This window comes from Ananas comosus, linkage group 8 (assembly GCF_001540865.1).
Source record: "Ananas comosus cultivar F153 linkage group 8, ASM154086v1, whole genome shotgun sequence".
Taxonomy (NCBI): Eukaryota; Viridiplantae; Streptophyta; class Magnoliopsida; order Poales; family Bromeliaceae; genus Ananas; species Ananas comosus.
This window is the reverse complement of record NC_033628.1, coordinates 13,392,540-13,411,086: the sequence shown is the minus strand read 5'-3', so window position 1 is coordinate 13,411,086 and position 18,547 is coordinate 13,392,540. Positions and strand designations below refer to the sequence as shown.

General features: G+C 35.3%; 1 protein-coding gene across 3 annotated transcripts; it reads right to left on the bottom strand.

The window, feature by feature from the left end:
- LOC109713762 lies at window positions 222-10,953 on the bottom strand. 3 transcript variants are annotated; one of them, XM_020237946.1, is made up of 19 exons: window positions 10,650-10,953; window positions 10,279-10,456; window positions 9,191-9,499; window positions 8,986-9,075; window positions 7,231-7,683; window positions 7,001-7,108; window positions 6,768-6,898; window positions 6,555-6,687; window positions 5,473-5,833; window positions 4,884-5,341; window positions 4,612-4,791; window positions 4,381-4,539; window positions 3,710-3,823; window positions 3,622-3,639; window positions 3,393-3,467; window positions 2,847-2,994; window positions 2,131-2,324; window positions 1,656-1,871; window positions 222-1,294 (listed from the first exon to the last, which is right to left on the bottom strand). In XM_020237946.1, exons 1-19 carry the CDS (start codon window positions 10,820-10,822, stop codon window positions 653-655), a joined length of 4,140 nt encoding a protein of 1,379 aa, XP_020093535.1. In that variant the 5' UTR covers window positions 10,823-10,953; the 3' UTR covers window positions 222-652. The 3 variants fall into 3 exon arrangements, with proteins under 3 accessions (XP_020093535.1, XP_020093536.1, XP_020093538.1); XM_020237947.1 differs by lacking the exons at window positions 3,622-3,639; window positions 3,710-3,823 and having other exon boundaries at window positions 10,650-10,951; XM_020237949.1 differs by lacking the exons at window positions 9,191-9,499; window positions 10,279-10,456; window positions 10,650-10,953 and having other exon boundaries at window positions 7,231-7,636.

Below are 18,547 nucleotides of genomic sequence, written 5' to 3'. Positions count from 1 at the left end.
TATTGCTGTCTAATGAAATTATATAAAAACTAGTCTAAATAAACAACTTAAGCATTTATGCAGTGATAGGCGGACAAGGTTTATAACTCGGTTAAACCTGAGCGCTCATCCATCTCCGTGAACCAGAACACTTCCCTCAAGCACGAGGGGGTTCCAAAGGGCCATGTGCATTGGAGGAAGTATCTCTAACAACATAATCTGCTACGATATGCATTGCCTTATTTTACCTCCAAAGCATCAGATAACTTAATTTTTGACAGCAAGTCAGTGGTTACAATGATATTTACAAACATTTAACTGTGATATGCCTCTTTACAAGTATTAACTGACAAAGAACAAAGGTCGAGTTGCACATGATTTAGTCATTCATTTCCTTCAAGACTTGCGAGCAGCGGTTCGGAGCAGAAACTTTGCCTACTTCAAAATTAGCATACTACCTAAACACTCCAAGCAATTGCACTCCCAAACACTCCAAGCAATTTTGTTGCAGCCGGGTATAATGTGCGAGAAAAGCAAAGAGGCAAAGGGAAAAGGGAAAAGGGATAAGCAGAGGCTAAACAACTTACAGAGACGTCACACTATTTACATCCTGTGGCCATTTGAGAGAACCCTAAAATTATGGTAAAAGTTTCTATAACTATCTACAGATGTATCATACAGATATCTCAGTATCTATCCTTTTAAATGCCATCTCAACCGCCAAGGGATCTATATCATGCCCAAAACTCTCTCCACCATACAGCACATACAGGTACTCTTTCGAAGACAACGGCGGCGGTAGAAGCTGTGAAATCCCAGATAAATCATTACATGGTGGGGCAGACGTTTCCTTCTTGTTCAACGAGTAATACACATCAGCTAGAAGAAGCCATATCAGGTCCGGATCAATAGAGGAAAGTCCTTCCAAAGCCTTTAAAGCAGCTTCTCGAAGAAGCCCTGTCGTGCTGTTGCATGCAATCCCTACAACAAGGCCACTGACCTTCTTTAGGACACTCTCTAATGCTGTGGCACTTCTTTTATTGGAGGAAATCTCAGCAATCATTTCTAGGACTGAAGCCTGGATTTTCTGGTGAGAGATCTCAGCCATTGGCTCCTCGGTAGATGGAGAGTTAGCTCTGTAGGGTAGAACGATTGCTCTTTCGTCCTTTGATTGCAGGGGTTTTCTCCGAAATGGTGATACAGTCAGGAGCTTCCAAATAACGGGTCCGTCATTATGGAACCGACGAACAAAGAAGTCCCCACCAGATATCTTTATTGCTATGCTTAAGACACTCGTGCATTTCTTGACAACAGACTGCAATCAACACAAGACAGCTAGTGGTTAGTTTTGTTTTTATAGACTCAAAAAGTTGTTTATAATTACTTTTAGATAAGCTAAACAATTCATTAGCTTCTACAAAGCATTACTAATTCCAAAAGGATATATTATTTTACACGAAGAAAAGTACACTTTTTTTTTTGTAGGAAGAAAAGAACTATTAGAAACTAATAATGGAAAGGAATAAAGCTGGTTATTCTGAATAAACAAGCAAAATTACTTCTGCATTCTAGGATAAAAATTAACACCTCCACAAGCAAGGTAGGTGAAGAAAGAGAGGAAAAAAAAAGGATTTCTTCAATGTGCTCTATGAAAGCGAAAGTGGAAGATATAGTACCACTGAAATCTTATTTTTAAGGCAAATAATAAAGTATGGCCAGATCTTGTTCATAGCTGGAAGCAGTCTATTCTCATCAACATCTTCGTCCGCAGCATCCATAGCATCTTCGAGATCATTAAACGACAAAAGATGAATTGCTTTCTCAATTGCAGCTTTGGTTTGCTTCTCATGCTTGTAAGCTTCCTCCACTTTAGCAATAGATATGACTGCATTCTGAACAAAAATGAAACTACAGATAGGCAGAAAGGTTCTAACTGTTATCTGCATAGCCAACACCCTATTCATTTTTATTCTACTCCAGTAGTAATAACCAAAATATTTCAGGTTGTATTAGCCAACTAATTAAACATTTGTTTCTGTTTTTGCATTTAAAACTAATTATTTGAGAATAAACCAGAAGAATAAACTTAAAAGTATAAAATAAATCAACATAAGAAAAACATATTTAATATCAACACAATCAATATAATACCTCCACAATGTCAAGGGCCACCAGACAAGCTGGCCCTTTTAGTGAAGAAAGAAGTGGAGTCGCAGCTGTTAAGCAAGAGCCAGCAAGAGATCCAACTATTCGCCTGTATCTTCTCATTTCATTCATCTTGCATAACGAATCCTCCCAATATTCCAAAGAAAGGTAATCACTTTTGGGATTGAGTTCCAAGTTTTCTGATTATATCACAAGCAAATTTCACATAAACCATTTATAAAGAATGAAAAAAGTTACAAGGTACAAAAGCTAGCAGAGGTAACAAAATAAATGCCATGAACAAAGTAACAACTAGAAGAACGCAATTGACTTCTTAAAAGTCATTAATAAAGAGTAAAGCACATGCCAGCATGCATCATATCAAATTACAGTTATGAGTATATACAATTACAGTCCCATATGTAAATAGTTTATTTGATAATCAAAGGCGTTTGAGGCAGCCATAATGAACTTTCAGTAATGATCTGTAATTTTCAGAACAATTAAGTGCAAACAATATGTCTTGCTCCATCTTTCTCTGTGAAATACAAGAGATATTGGCATAAATAATAAAAAAAGATCAACAAGTTAATCAAGATAATTGTGTAATTCCGTATGCTATATACAGTCTTTAAAGCAACAAATCAACTAGATATTGGAGAGAATTCCCTACAACTAAATACCACAAACAAAAAAGAAATAACTGTAACGGAAGATATTACCTGAAAGTACACTATTTCCGTTCTGATTCATCTTCACCATAGTCTGAATAATATGAACCTGAGAATTAACTTCTGCATAAAATGACTGGGCCTCATCAGGCAACCTACAAGCCTCACATTTTGATGCCTTAGTAATTTCACCGACAGCCTAAATAAAGGGGGGGAAAACAGTAAGACTGATTCACAATTTGACATATATCCACTCAATGCAAGACTAAATAATGGATAAATCAGAAGAGGGGGTTATGACTGTAGCGAGAAAATTTTGTTATCTTTCATAACAAAAGCATGTAAAGCTGTGTCCTATTAGCTTCTATGCAAAATGTTCTTAGGCTCCTCTTTTGTTCTTTTCACATTACATGAGTTGTCTCACCAATCACCATTTTGGACTAGCTCATAAAAACAGAATTCGTTATGTAAGAGCAGCTACTAGGAAATAACATCACATAGACACACGGGGTGCCAAAATGGAGATCAAGCATTTCAACTCAAGGAATAGTTAAAGGATATCAATTTAATAAGGTCAAAAATCAGAAAAAGTTTAACCTTTAGGAATGAAACAGTCAAATGTGGGTGTTCATGCCTACCAAGGACCTCCAGCTCTAAAGAAACAGCTCGCATCTGAAAATTTTGCAAAACTGATCAAACAAAGTTATGGAACAGGAACCCACAGCCAAAATTATTGAGCAAATAAGCTGGCGAGCAAGAATGAAAAGTCAAAGATTACAAAGTTATCTTTTGCACAAAGCGACAATGGCAAGTTTAGAAATAATACAGCACTTCTTGGCCAGAACTTGTTTATGGCTTACATTGTCTTTTGGGAAATCATGAGGATCAATAGAATAATTGAAGCATTTTCAGAACTTGTTTATGGCATACATTGTCTTTTGGGAAATCATGAGGATCAATAGAATAATTGAAGCATTTTCAGAACAGAACTGTTTTATAAGAAAACCACCAATGAGTGCCCTATAAAGCTGCAAACGGAGAAATATCAGATTGTAAACTGCAACTATTTAGGTAAACTGGCTGCTTCAGTCAAATTTACATTGTACACTTGAGAATACTCTCCTGACCAAATTTGGCTGGAATGTCATGAAAAACTTGCTTGCATTAGTATTTTGAACAAAATTATTGAATTAAACTCTGACTAGCCATGGTTATCCTTTTCATTCTCTCACTAAATTCTCTGACTTGTCAAGTATACTACCCAGTTAAGATTCTTAGTATCTTAAGTATACTACCCAGTTAATTGATGTTTTATTGCTAAGAAATGCAATCTTCCAGTACATGGACTATTTTCAGATGAACAAAGCAAGAAAACTAGAGCATGATCAGATGGGTTCATAGTCCCATTCTTCAGAACAAAAACTATTGCAAATTCACTTTGGATCAAGTCACAATGGTTAATTACCATCTACCTAGACAAAGGGCCAGTGAGTAATGCTTTCAGATCAAGCTAAGTATTCTATAAAATAGCATAACAAGGCAATGATAAGAAAAACAATTTGATCATGTGAAAGATATATTATACCGGCTCTTCTAATAATGGCAGGATATCCTGAGCAGCACCAATATATGATAGCATAGAAGCAAGCACGTCCGGAACATGGGGATTGAGATCCAAATGCCGCAGTTGTCTGCACATAGAATCGACAATGTAGTCCGCATTTGCCACAACTAGCTGCGCCACCTGTTTGAAAAAGACATAAAAAGCATAAACTATGATTTCTCTACTCGACAGTGGGACACTGCATGCACCTACCGTGACAGAGCCAGAAGCAGCAGCAAGCACTTTTAAGACAGCATCAGATGCAATTCTTATTGGAATACTGGAGCTGATAAGCTTTTGAAGCAACATATAGAGGGAAGAGTGCATAAATCCACTGCGCTCAAAATCTTTTCCAAGAAGTATACCACAGATTCCTATTCCATCTATAATAACCTGAACATTGAAACCAAACACATTATTATGTACAAGCAAAAACAAAGAGAAAAGAAAAAATAATTAATGAGCGAAAATGGTGCAAATATTACTTGGTGTAGCATTGTAGTATCACGGAAAAAGTGCAAAGGAAGATTGTCTGTTTCATTTTCAAGCACTGGTGAGTGCTGATCTACCGGAAGCTCCCATACTTCAGTAGAAAGATACTCATGTAGAATACTCCCTATAGAATGAATTATTTGGTCCTTGGTACCATTTTCATACAGTATCCTCCAAACTACACTACAAGAAGTTTCAACAGTTTCTTCTGCCCTGCTGAACAACCTCAAGTACAGATTGATTGATTGATCTGATAAACCATATATTATTTCGTTTAACATACAAACTGCTGCACTTGTCTGACGCATTAACTGTCCTGAGCCCCTCTGAAAATACCATGCTCGCCAACCATCTTTACTAAAATCTGTTGTTCGAAGATCTGAAATCAACTTCCTTAAATGGTCCAGCAGAATATCGACAAGGACCGATAGCGACACACAAGGTTTTTGACCTAAAATTAAGATAAATAGAGATAAATAGAAAAATAATGACCAAATTCAGAGCTATATATATAGATGAAAGTTAGTTTTACTATATAAAGAAGCAAAATTTATGATGCAAAATGAAAACAGTATGTAGTACCTGCAACAGTGGATAGACCAATGAGTCTCACGATTCCAGCAAGCGCAAGGTAGAGTTTCTGGCTACCAACATGAACAAACCATGGAGGTATATGAGGGAGCTCATAATCACTGCTATGTACATGCATAGGATTATGCAAGTCATTATCTTGGATGACAGATATCTTGGAGGCAAGTGACGGAAAGCTATCAAATCCATGACTTAGATCTTTAAGATGGGCACCAGCTTTTAACTCGGCAATAGAGAATAAGTATCCAACAGAAAGGGGCTTTGATGAGATGAGCTTATCAACAGAACCCGAAAATTGCGAATTAGGACTCAAGGATAAGGCTAAACATTCAACAATACAAGCAGCATTTACCTGCCAAAAATGAGGGACGAGCTTAATTCATAGATTAGCTAATGCTTCACAAGACACTTGTAGAAGAAAATTAGAAAAATAAAAAACAGCAAAAGATTGCATAGGTCAATAAAATAACTAAAGTGGGCACTGAGGATTACAATCAAAATAACAGAAGGAACTAAGTAAGCAGTTCAAGCTCAAGTTAACATATTATTAAGCGAGGCAACTCCAAACTAGGATTTTGAGCTCAGTTTCTTAAACAAGCCGAGCTCAAGGTTGGCTCAGCATTCAGACGCAATTTAAATATAATTTCTTATGATTACAAAAAAATCAACTATGACCAAAATATTCCGACTCCTAGAAGTTAATTCTTGGATGTACAGGAACTACACTGATTCTTCTGATGAAGAACAGATCTTAAGTTTACACCATACCATCTGAAGAATATACACAAAAGTATAGGGATTTCACGATTAGCCCCTATTTATATCAAGCTTATGCTGAAATGGTCAGAGAAAGTTGCAAAGAAAGGTGGTATCCAATGGGTATTGGGTTATAGAAACTTTTGTTCCGCCAAGGCATCGTATTCTAACATATTGATAAAATCAAGTCATAAACATAAGCAAAGATTGCTTCCATTGAGAAAATCAGGTGATTGAAACTAATAAATTTTAACCATCAAATCAATTTGTTCTAACAAATGCCAAATAAAGCAAGATGAGATAGTACATCAACTCACAGGAGAACGAAGAAAATGATTTATGACAAGCTCTGGACCTGCATAATAAATTAAGACCAGTAGTCTCCTTGCATGTGAAAGCGCAACTGTCTCCTCACTTCCAAGAACCACTCGTGGTAGCTTTTCAATAAGTCTGTTGCACAAAAACAAACTGAATTCATTTTTCCTGCAATGGAGTCCACTAATTACCAAAAAAACCAATAAGGCGCAAACCTGGTAAATATTTCAGAAATCTCTTGTTCTGTTATTAGACTCCTACCCTGCATGAACAATGACTCAAGGGACTCCTTTGCAGCTTCAGACACAATAACTGCATCATCACAGACCAGCAAGCATAAACAATCCTGCAGCAGTAAACAAAGGTAAGAAATTTCACCAGTGGGAAATGCTTCAAGTCATACAAGTAAATAAACAAATTATACAGGAAATATAGATCTAAAACTCACTAAAAGCAATAATTTGCTCCTCTTCAAAGTGTAACTGCAATTAAACAATAGCCCTCTCATACCATCAACAAGAGCTTTCCTTGCCTTGTCTGCAGGATGAACACAAAGCTGAAGAAACAACAGAAGAAACAACATACAACAAAGTAAGGATAAAAGACAATATGCAGTGACAGAAAATTGCTCATCTATATAAGTCAAGAAACTAAAGGCAAGTGAAATATGAAGCATACATGTGGAAATGTCGCAGACAGCAGTTTATCAACATTTTTGACAGTTTCATCAATCCACTCCTTCGTGCGTTGCACATGTAAGGATCTTGCATCAGAGTGATAATTATTGCTCTTACCCTTATCCCCATCCTTGACCAATGGATTGATTATGTTCGTGGTTTGATTTTGCATATTAATGGGTAAATCACGTAGTAAAGCCAGCACAGACTCAGTGGAGTTACTGTCAGAAGGACAAAACCCTGTAGTTTCATTTCCCGACACCTGGGGCTCACAAAGATTTTCCTTATCATTTAGGACTATCATCAAGAACTCAGTCAACCCAAGAACAGCATGCTCAATGCTCAATGTGCTTCCAGCAGGACCACTTATCATATTCTTGGATACATGGAGTGTTCTTGCAAAACGACTGACAATGCCAGGCAGAAAAAAGGCAAGTGCATCAGCAGAGCCAACCTAAGAAATTAAATTGAGTTCACTTTTCATTGCAAATGTAAATATTTGAAAGAAATATTAATGTGAAAAAGACTTCAGAAAAGTATGAAGTCAGAACTACAGTGAGAATGGTATTGCCCAATAGGATTGATTAGTTCATAATGAAAAAGAACACATTATTTCAAACAAGCTCGAGAGATTCCACTGCAAAGGGAGAGTTGGAGAAAACACAATAGGAAGCGATTCTAAAATAAAGACATCAAACAATGAAGCAAAAATCACTCCTCAAGCGAGTCAGAAACTGGTGTAATTTCTTATGATCCTGACAATTCATCTTCATCATATAACTATTCTTTAGTTCAACTAAATTTGCTGCATTTCTCATTGATTTCACCTTCTCTTACCTCTTCAGATGTTGCTATAATTGTCTAACCACTTGGCTATCAAATTGAGCTAAATTAAGACCGCCAACAAGGAAAGGGATTTCATTTAATAGTTTTCACAGGCTGATTCACCATTTCAAAGAAATCAAGCTCTTTGATAGCCTATTGAACTAATGATTTAGCTATTTCCTTAAGAAGAAATTAGTTTCATTACCACATATTGCCAATAAACAATGGTAGAAACTGACTCCATGGAACACTAAAGACTGCTTTATGTAAATTCCTCATAGGACATGTTGGGCTCATCATTGAAATCCAACTTTAAAGACAGCTTACCATCACCGACTAGAACTCCTCGTGGTCTGATTGTATAAACCTCAAAATAATACAAATAATATATAAAACACAAAGAAGATACACCACCAGATCTTCGATCTTTACACAACTGCTATTGTTAAAATGCATGTGACTTCACGCTATTGATGGTGCACTGGTATTGACATATACATCAATTGAAGAAAGAACCAAAAATAATGGCATGTGCTGCTAGAGGTGCCTCAAGATGTTTCTTGGCACTATACCAGTTCCCAAGAACCAGTTGCATGGAAAATCGCCAAAGAGAGAATTGAATGTGACGATTATTGATACATTCACCGACTTAAGAATGAGAGAACCACAAATAGAAGCAAGTTGTGCTGGAGCTTGATTCAGATGATTCTTGGCACCAAACCAGTTCCCATGAACCAGTTTCATAGCAAATTGCCAAAGATGCACCTTTATAGGGCATTGCCAAGATAATCAACTATGCTGCCATTTATTTGTTTGATATTAGCAGAATACAAAAATCAGATATCAAATCAAAAGACAGCCTTCCTAAAAAGCAAATATGTAGTATTTGATTGCTGCTGTTATATTAAGGATTGCAACCCAGTACTCTTACCTTGGCAACAAGAACACGCAGTGTTAGAAACGCTTCCCTTCGGAGATTTGCACTCCCACGATGTCCTCTAGATGCCTCAACTTCTGCAGCCTTCACACAGGAAGGATAAACCAAATGGGGAATTCATAAGCTATGAATAGAATTAGATGAATATTTTAAAAAAAAACAAGATTGAGTTACTGTAAATCCAACTCGTATTACGTACTTGAAGCAGCAGTGACAGCCAGTGTCCGACAGCAGCAGAAGCATTTTGAGACTGGAGAAACGCAAGCAAACACTCCTTTGGTTCTGCCAGGTTACTCATGGATGTTTTGTAATCAACTTCCAAGCTAGTTATCGGTATCATTGTAGGCAAAAGAATTGTTTGCTTGCACGAGCATGACCCAACGGAACATTGTTGCAGCCTGAGAAGCATAGCCCTTAAGCATCTAATTATTCCTCCACGAAACTCTTCCGATGCCTCCAAAGGGGAAAGCATAGCACCGTAAGGGAGTTTTTTCAGCAACATAACCATCTGAAATAGCATATCCCTAGTGAAGTTTCAGTAACCACTCACAATGGAAGTGATGATACCACTAGAATATAAAGTAAACACTCTGTATTTTTATTTTGCTTTTACATTTATGTAAGCATCCATTGTAAATAATCACTGTGGTGTACTCTAAAGCAGGCCTGCAATTGGAACCAGTCAAAACATGAATTACGCAACCCAAACCACCAAAACCGTGTGTGTGCGTGTTTGTTTGTGTGTGTGTGTGTGTGTGTGAGAGAGAGAGAGAGAACGAGAGAAAGAGAGAGAGAGTCTCCCCATATTGTATTCCCTTTAATTGGTTGCCATCCATTAGCTAGGCATGTTATGGCTCTTCTCCTCTTCCTTCATATTATCTCCTCAAATGCTCAGACCTTCACTAGCCCTACATTGTGTAACTCCAATGGATCCGAGGGGTAGAAGTCACTACCCCATAAATTGTATATTGAGAACCAACTTAAGCCAGACATTTTCTCTTTCGGGGAGCACCAGGCAGCAGACAAGCTACGCTTTAAGTCTCAGTTTCTGCCATTTATCATAGATGCTATGTCACTTTGAACTTCTCACACCACAGAAGCAAATGCACATTATTCCATATCTTCCTTAGTTTAATACCCAAACAATCAGAAACTAAGGAGCCTACAATTTCGAGAAATAACAGAGATGCTTCTAATAACTCGACCGATCACTTGCAAAAGTTAGCAACCTTACATGTCCCAGAAAACAAAGAGAAGCATTTATAAAGCTCGTAGAAATATTAGCACCTGATCGACTGAGCCAAGATGACATTTGTTCAAAAGTGCCTCGATGCACATCAAGACGCCCTCTGCAACTCTATCGCTGATCTCAAGAGCACCCAAACTCTCCCCAGAATCGACCTTCTTCTCCTTCCTGCATTCCACTGCAGCATCGAGCAACAGAAGCAACGGAAACAAAGTATAGCTGCGAGATACGAAACAAATACAAATGTCTAAGAGATAAAGAGCGTTTCCCAGAGTCCAAATATCATCAATTCAGAGTCAAAACAACGCGCTCTTAGAATTTAACCAAACCGAAAGATCGATCGAGAACGAATAACCAGCTCCAAATTCTTCAATCCAAATCCAAAGAGAGAGACGTGGAGGAGAGGACTTACTCGAAGCAGGATTGCAGAGCCTCGGGCGGAGTGCGACGGAGGAGATCGGCCATCTCGGGGAGGAAGGAGGCGCTCTTCTGCTTAGGGTTTCGGAGGAGCTCGAGGAGGTCGATCGAGTAGAGGTTGAGGCGAGTGAAGACGCTATCTAGGGTTTCAGTATAAGGCTCTTCCATGGCGATGCCCCTCGAGTCGAGGCCTCGAGGGTTGCGGGGTTTGGAAAGAGAAAGAGGGTTTAAACAGAATCGCGCCTTCGAGAAATGAACCAGGAGTCGTCCGGATAAAGAAGGCGGTGTTTGTGAACTCTTTAAATAGATACGGAATTGTTGGATGTGATCAACGGGTGTTAATGGGGTTCTCGCACCTACAGAGGCAATGTGAAAATTATTTTTTTGAAAAAAACTTTATGCCTTGATTATTTATTAATTTTGTGTTAAGAGGTGTTGGTTCGTAAATTTAAAATTTCATCAAATTTATAGTATTTAATAAAATTAATATATTAATTAATAAAATTAGAAATAACATAATTGATTGAGTTATTAAATATATACTAAATAGAGTGGTTTATTTAGTTTATTTATTTATTTAATAAACTAAATATAAACTCTTTTTATTTAATTTGTAAATATAAACTAAATATATGAATAAAAAATAAAATAGAGTGATCTATTTTACAGCGGCTAATAGACAATAGCTGAGGGGATCTCAGTGCGGTGTTTTAAATATTATATTTATATATATATATATATATAATATATATATATATAAAATAATAGGCGATCAAAATCATAGGGGTAACATGGTAAATTCACTGTGTTTATATTCTTTAGGGTTAATTACACCAATGATCCCTAACCTTTACATTATTTTCCAATTTATTCCTAATCTTTTTTCTTTTTGCAATCAAGTCCCTAATTTTTTAATTTCATTTTAATTAAGTCCCAACTGTTAGATAGTTGTTAAAATTGACATAAAATGCCACGTCAGCTCCACGTCAGCGCCGCGAAGGCGCCATGTCAGTGCCACGGTGGCGCTATGTCAGCGAATTGCAAAAAAAAAAAAGGTTGGGGACCAAATTGAAAAATAATGCAAAGGTTGAGAACTAATGGTATAATTAATCCATTAAATTTATAAATTCAAAAAAAATTATAATTTAAAATTTAAAATTTAAATTTAAATTTTTGATTTTGAATTCAAATTTAAATTGAAATTCAAATTCCGATTTTGTATTTAATTTTAAATTTTAAATTTTAATTCAAATTCACATTTGGAATTCTAAATTCTAATTTAATTTCAAACTTCAATTTGAAATTTCAAATTCAAAATGTGAATTTGACTTCGAAGTTTAAATTCAAATTTAGAATTGAAATCAAATCTTAAATTCAAATTTAAAATTTAAAATCAAAATTTTGAATATGATTTTAAATTTAAATTCATATTTTAAATTTAAATTTTAAATTTCAAAACTTTCATCTTAAATATAAATTGAAATATTAAAATCAAAATTTTAAGTTTGAATTCAAAATTTAGATTCAATTAAAAATTTAAATTTAAAATTTGAATTTCAATTCAAAATTTAAATTCAGTTTTAAGTTCAAATTCAAAATTCTAATTTCTCGAATTTAAATTTAAAACTTAAATTTTTTTTTACGGACTAAAATGAAAAATATGCAAAGTTTAGGGACCCAAACCGATCCGAATCAAAATTAATTTTATATTATATAATATATATTTATTTAATTTTATTTAAATTTGTATTTTTAAATTTAGATTTAATATAATATATTTTGAATTATAGTAAATAAAAATAATTATTTTGGATTCTTAGTCGAGTTCAAATTTGGATATGAATTTTAAAAATCTATCGAATTTGAGTTCGTATTCTGTTTTAAGATTTGATAGTTGGGTTTAAATTCGAATTCAAATCTTTGAAAACCCGAATCCCATCTTGACATCCCCATCTGGCTTGCTGCCGAGCAAAAGCAGCTTTAGTTAGAATGTTCCAAGGTGAAGAAAACTCATCTTCTTGATCATTGATCATTGTTGGAAGAGAAAATATAATTTTTTGAGTCTACAATAAAAAAGTTAGTTGATTCTTTTATATTTATTTAAACAAATTGTTGAGAATTTTTCAATATAATACTTTCCTAGTAATACTATTCAATCTTATCAAATAGTTCTATTTTTCATAGTACAGACAAAAAAATCATTAGAGGATACCACCTTAAATTTTTCACAATTGAAACTAAAAACAAATAAGTAGGAAAAAATTTATTTATGAATGTCTGATACGTATACCTCGTGCACTATGTATCACGTACACTTCAATAAGCCTCGCGTATTTATGTCGGATACTCACGCGTCCATATTGAACACGTGTCTGATGTGGACACTCTTTGCCCGAACATTTAATGCTGATTCATACTGCATACAACTAAAAAATATATATACATATTTTTATTTTTATTTTTATTGTTATATATATATATATATATATATATATATATAATGTAAGATGATAAATATTTTAGTTTTTTTTATAAATGCATATAAGTGTTTTGACAATATAAATAAATTACATATATATAGTAAAAAAAATATTCGTAAAATACATGAACTATCAATTAATATTTTACCAACCGTCATTCGTATGAAAAATATAATAATATTTTATCAAAATTAATATTTTTTATATAATAAAATTATATTATTATTATATTAATGATATTATATTTTATTGCTGGGTGTCTATACCGTATTTGTGCTCTAATTTTTTTAAAGTTGCTGAGTCATGGTGTCTGAATGGTGTCGTGTATCGTATTCCGTATCAGTATTTGTGACGCCTAGCTCGCGCACTGCACTGAATTTTGATAATCAAATTCTCAAAATTAAGTATGATATGATAAATATGATTTATTACATGCATCTGCAGTATATAATATGTTTTACACACAGATCTAATATTTAATCATTATCTATATTTAAAATTAAAATTTAATTTCATATATTTAATACAATGTTTAAAGAGCCCATAAAACAAAAAAGGAAAAATTAATATATATTCAAAAGCTACTATCTAGGTATTAACTCGAGTTGCGAGGCATTTGTGGTATTAAAGTGTCGCGGACTGTAATTCTGGATTTTAAAGTTTCTATTATAGGAATTTAGATGCATGGTCCATTTCATATATTGGGTTCAACCAATAAATTTGACGTAGCAACATTCCCTTTGTGGGTTTTTATATAAAGTTATAAACATGTTTGTAAGCGGAGTATATATATCGCTTGAAGCTGGTCCAGCACTACACCTGTGAACCACTGGATCCATCCGAACTCCATCTTATCCCATATATTAATTCTAGTGTCGCTTTTTCTATCTATACTAAGAATAAGTGACGGCTTTATGAGTTGTCGTTTTAATACATGCATGTCACAATCAGACTCATTAATTTTACCATTCAGAAAATAAAATAATTAAAATATAGTCGACCTATTTATTAATATAAATATTAGATTGCTAATTAACATCATTCAAATTAAAAGTTCAATAGTCTGTTTTTTTTTTCTCTTTAAGTATGAGCGGATGCATTGGAGGTGCATAGATATCTGTGTAGGAGCTAGAAATGGAGGTTATAATTACTTGCAAAAGCAAGCTCTTCGTAGGATACATCAGCATGGTTCAGAAGAAAGATAATTTCAGGCATTATGAGGGACAAAGAGTGGTGAACCCCTCCAAAAAAAAAAGAAAAAGAAAAAGAAAAAAAAAACCAAAAACCAAAAACAAAAAGGAAAAAAATAAGAGAGAGACAGAGAAGAGGACTATTGTATTTTACTCCTAAATGCCCGTGATCATATTATTAATAATATAACAAAATTATATTATAATTTAAATATTAACTATTAAATTTAAATATTATTATTATATTTAAAAATTTAAATCCTACTCCACTATATATTTGTATGACAATGGCATGGAATAATAAAAAAATAGTCATTCAAAGCATTTTTTAAAAACAATCCTAAAAAATTATGAACGTCTAATGTCAAGGATGAAGTGGTTTTACTTTACAAGCACGTGCTGTGGTTCCACACGTCACATAGGCAAAGCTCAAAACGAGCCTTCAGTTTTGGGTAAAAAGTGCCAAGCGCGCTGTCGGTCCTCATGCCACGTAGGCTAAATTCAAAACGAGCCTTCTGTTTTGGGTAAAAAGTGCCAAGCGCGCTGTGGGTCCTCACGCCACGTAGGCTAAATTCAAAACAAACTTTCCGTTTTAGGTAAAAGTGGCGAGCGCCCTCAGGTGTAACCGAACAGAGCAAAACCGCGCCATCCCATTACTCCCTTCCCGCTCGCAACTTGGCAAAGGTTCTAGAAGGAGCTGGAGGAGCTCGAGACTCATCCGTCTCTATAAATACTCACATAGAGTGAGCTGTGAGGCCCATTTGCTCAGATCTCCCTACTCTCCTCTTCTTTCCTCTCCCACCCCTTCTTCTTCCTCATCTTTCTCTCCTTCACCTTTTTTCTCCCATGGAGACGGGATCTCCCTCGTCTTCTTCCCGGGCGTCGGGATCTCCTTCTTCCTGGGGGCCGGGATCTCCTTCTTCGCGGGCGCTGCCGGGATCTCCTTCTTCGCGAGCGGTGGGATCTCCTTCTTCGCGGGCGGCGGGATCTCCTTTTTTCGGAGCTGCCGGATTGCCTTCTAGGGCAACGGGACCGGGCGCCGAACAAGTAATTCTTACCTGGTAGGAAGGACGAGAGAGAGAGGGAGGGGCGGGGGAGTGTGGGGAAGATTCAGATAAAGAGGGGTGGGAATCCGCATGAATCGGAGTGTGGGGACGATTCAGATAGAGTGGGGTGGGAATCCGCATGAATCGGAGTGTGGGGATGATAGAATCTGCATGAATCGGGGTGGGAATCCGCATGAATCGGAGGGGATTCCCATGATACTCGGGTGCGCTTTGACCTCAGCAGAGGACTCCCATTCCGAGTCCTGAGGCTATGATCATGGTGAGAAATATAGAATGTGGGATTCAAGATAGAGAGAGAGAAAAGAGAAAGAAAGAGAGAATTGGGAATCTGGATTAAATCTTCAAAAAGCTCAAAAACATAATCTGCCACTTTTGTCCCCTTTATAGCTAGGTGAATGTTTCGTAGTATAGATGAGAAAACAACAATGTGGACACTTGTCTGTTGAACTAATTAAAGCGGTTATGCGGACAGTTGGCGGTTGCAGCAGCGGTTAAGGCGGTTGAATGGATGAACGGCTGAGATGATTCTACTTCTTAGGTTGAGTCCAATTAGCCCTTTCGCAGCTTAGAGCTGGATCCACAGAGCCATTTCCTCGCTCACTCTGCGAGGGATGGGAATCCGCATGAATCGGAACGAAAAAGATGACGGGAGGAGAATGGGGAGTGGGGAAGGAGGGAGAGCTCGGGGAGGGGAGGGGAGAGCGCGGGAANGTTCATATATCTATGAACAGTAGAACAAGTGTATATAAATATATATACAGGGGAATGAGAAAACTTAACGTTGGTATTCCCAACGTTAACATTTTCTTAATTAGCCCTTTTAATTAGCACCCACATGAATGTCCGCATGGATTCCATGCGGACAAATAGCGCGAGCATGCGTAACGTCCGCGCGTGCACAGTGCGTGCGGACGTTCGCTTAAAAAATAATAATAATAAAAATAAATTAAATTAATATTTTAAAATATGAAATTTAGAGATTTTGAATTTTCTCCAACAGGATTCAAGATAGAGAGAGAGAAAAGAGAAAGGGAGAGAGAGAATTGGGAATCTGGATTAATTCTTCAAAAAGCTCAAAAACATAATCTGCCACTTTTGTCCCCTTTATAGCTAGGTGAATGGTTCGTAGTATAGATGAGAAAACAACAATGTGGACAATTGTCTGTTGAACTAATTAAAGCGGTTATACGGACAGTTGGCGGTTGCAGCAGCGGCTGAGATGATTCTACTTCTTAGGTTGAGTCCAATTAGCCCTTTCGCAGCTTAGAGCTGGATCCACAGAGCCATTTCCCCGCATGAATCGGAACGAAAAAGATGACGGGAGGATAATGGGGAGTGGGGAAGGAGAGAGAGCTCGGGGAGGGGAGGGGAGAGCGCGGGAAGCGAGGAGATGGAGAGAGATGGGAAGGGAGGGGAGCAAAAGAGAGCGCGACTAGCGAGAGACTTGTTATTTTTGCCATATATTACTTTTTTTTATAATTTATTATAGAAATATTTCATAATTTATTCTGTGGTATGTGATTAAGAGAGTATTTTGTAATTTATTCTGTGGTATGTGATTAAAAGAATATTTCGTAATTTATTCTGTGATTAGAAAAAGATCTTTGGAATAGAAATATTTCATAATTTATTATGTGGTATGTGATTAAAAGAATATTTCGTAATTTATTCTGTGGTATGTGATTAAGAGAATATTTTGTAATTTATTCTGTGATTAGAAAATGATCCTTGGGATAGAAATATTTCGTAATTTATTTTGTGGTATGTGATTAAGAGAATATTTCATAATTTATTCTGTGGTATGTGATTAAGAGAATATTTCGTAATTTATTCTGTGATTAGAAAAAGATCTTTGGGATAGAAATATTTCGTAATTTATTCTGTGGTATGTGATTAAGAAAATATTTCGTAATTTATTCCTTGATTAGAAAAAGATCTTTTGGACAGAAATATTTTGTAATTTATTCTGTGGTATGTGATTAAGAGAATATTTCGTAATTTATTATGTGATTAGAAAAAGATCTTTGGGATAGAAATATTTCGTAATTTATTCTGTGGTATGTGATTAAAAGAATATTTCGTAATTTATTCTGTGATTAGAAAAACATCTTTCTAAATACAGAGTTCAATGTATCTTTGAGTTCATGCAAATAACTTACATTAACAAATAACTTATATTAATGTACATATATTATTTATTTGAAATATATTATATATATATATGTTAGTAATAAATATTTGTTATATTACTGTTTAATAAATATATTAAACTTTTTATACGCTTCAAACTCTTTCAAAGTTTGGCAGAAAGTTATTGTCCTTACTTCCTCTCGCATGCTCGCTAGAACAGGCACATTGATTTGGCTAGCCTCTACGCCGTGTTGAAATTGAAAAATCATTAAAGTAACACAATTTTCAGCATAAAATGTAGTGTAATTTTTTATTTATTTAATTTAAAACATAAAATGAAAATTAATATAGTGTAATTTTTTATTTATTTAAAACATAAAATGTAGTGCAATTTTCAGCAACATATATGCTGATACTTTTTTTTTTTTTGAGAGAGATAGGTAGCACGCTATCTGCTTCATTTATTTCATTTAGAAATAAACTTAGTTGAAAATGTGAATCAACTAGGATTCGAACTTGGGTCTCGAATACCAACCACCAAGCCCTTTGCCGCTTGCTCTAGGGATGGTCGGTTATATGCTGATACTCTTATTGAAAACTTTCAAACTCTTTAGCAAGCTTCGAAGCTTCAGAAGAGAATTCACACTAAAATTTCTCGATCTCTAACTCGGACACATCCATCATGTCCGGCGAAATCTCCCATTTCTTAGCCTTCTTGATCAACTTTTTTATGTGTATGAACTATAATAATCGGGTAATTTCATTATATTTTAATCTCAGGAATAATTCAATTTTCATCCAAACGCAAAATTGATCTAATCCCCGCTTATAACTTAATTTATATCTATTACTCGAATAGATATTATATTTACCCTTAAATGCCACTGATCATATGACAATATTATATTTAATTTAAATATTATTATTATTTTAAATTTTAAATCCAACTCCATTGTTTTTTTATGTCAATGGCGTGGGAATAACAAAAAATTAGTCATTCAAAGTATTTTTTAAAAGAATACATTA

Coding starts and splice junctions, on each gene's coding strand:
- LOC109713762 (XM_020237946.1), bottom strand. CDS start 10,822: ATGGAAGAGCCTTATACTGAAACCCTAGATAGCGTCTTCACTCGCCTC. Junction 5,342..5,472: donor TGGTCTATCCACTGTTGCAG/GTACTACATACT, acceptor TCTTAATTTTAG/GTCAAAAACCTTGTGTGTCG. Junction 4,792..4,883: donor ATACTACAATGCTACACCAA/GTAATATTTGCA, acceptor TTCAATGTTCAG/GTTATTATAGATGGAATAGG.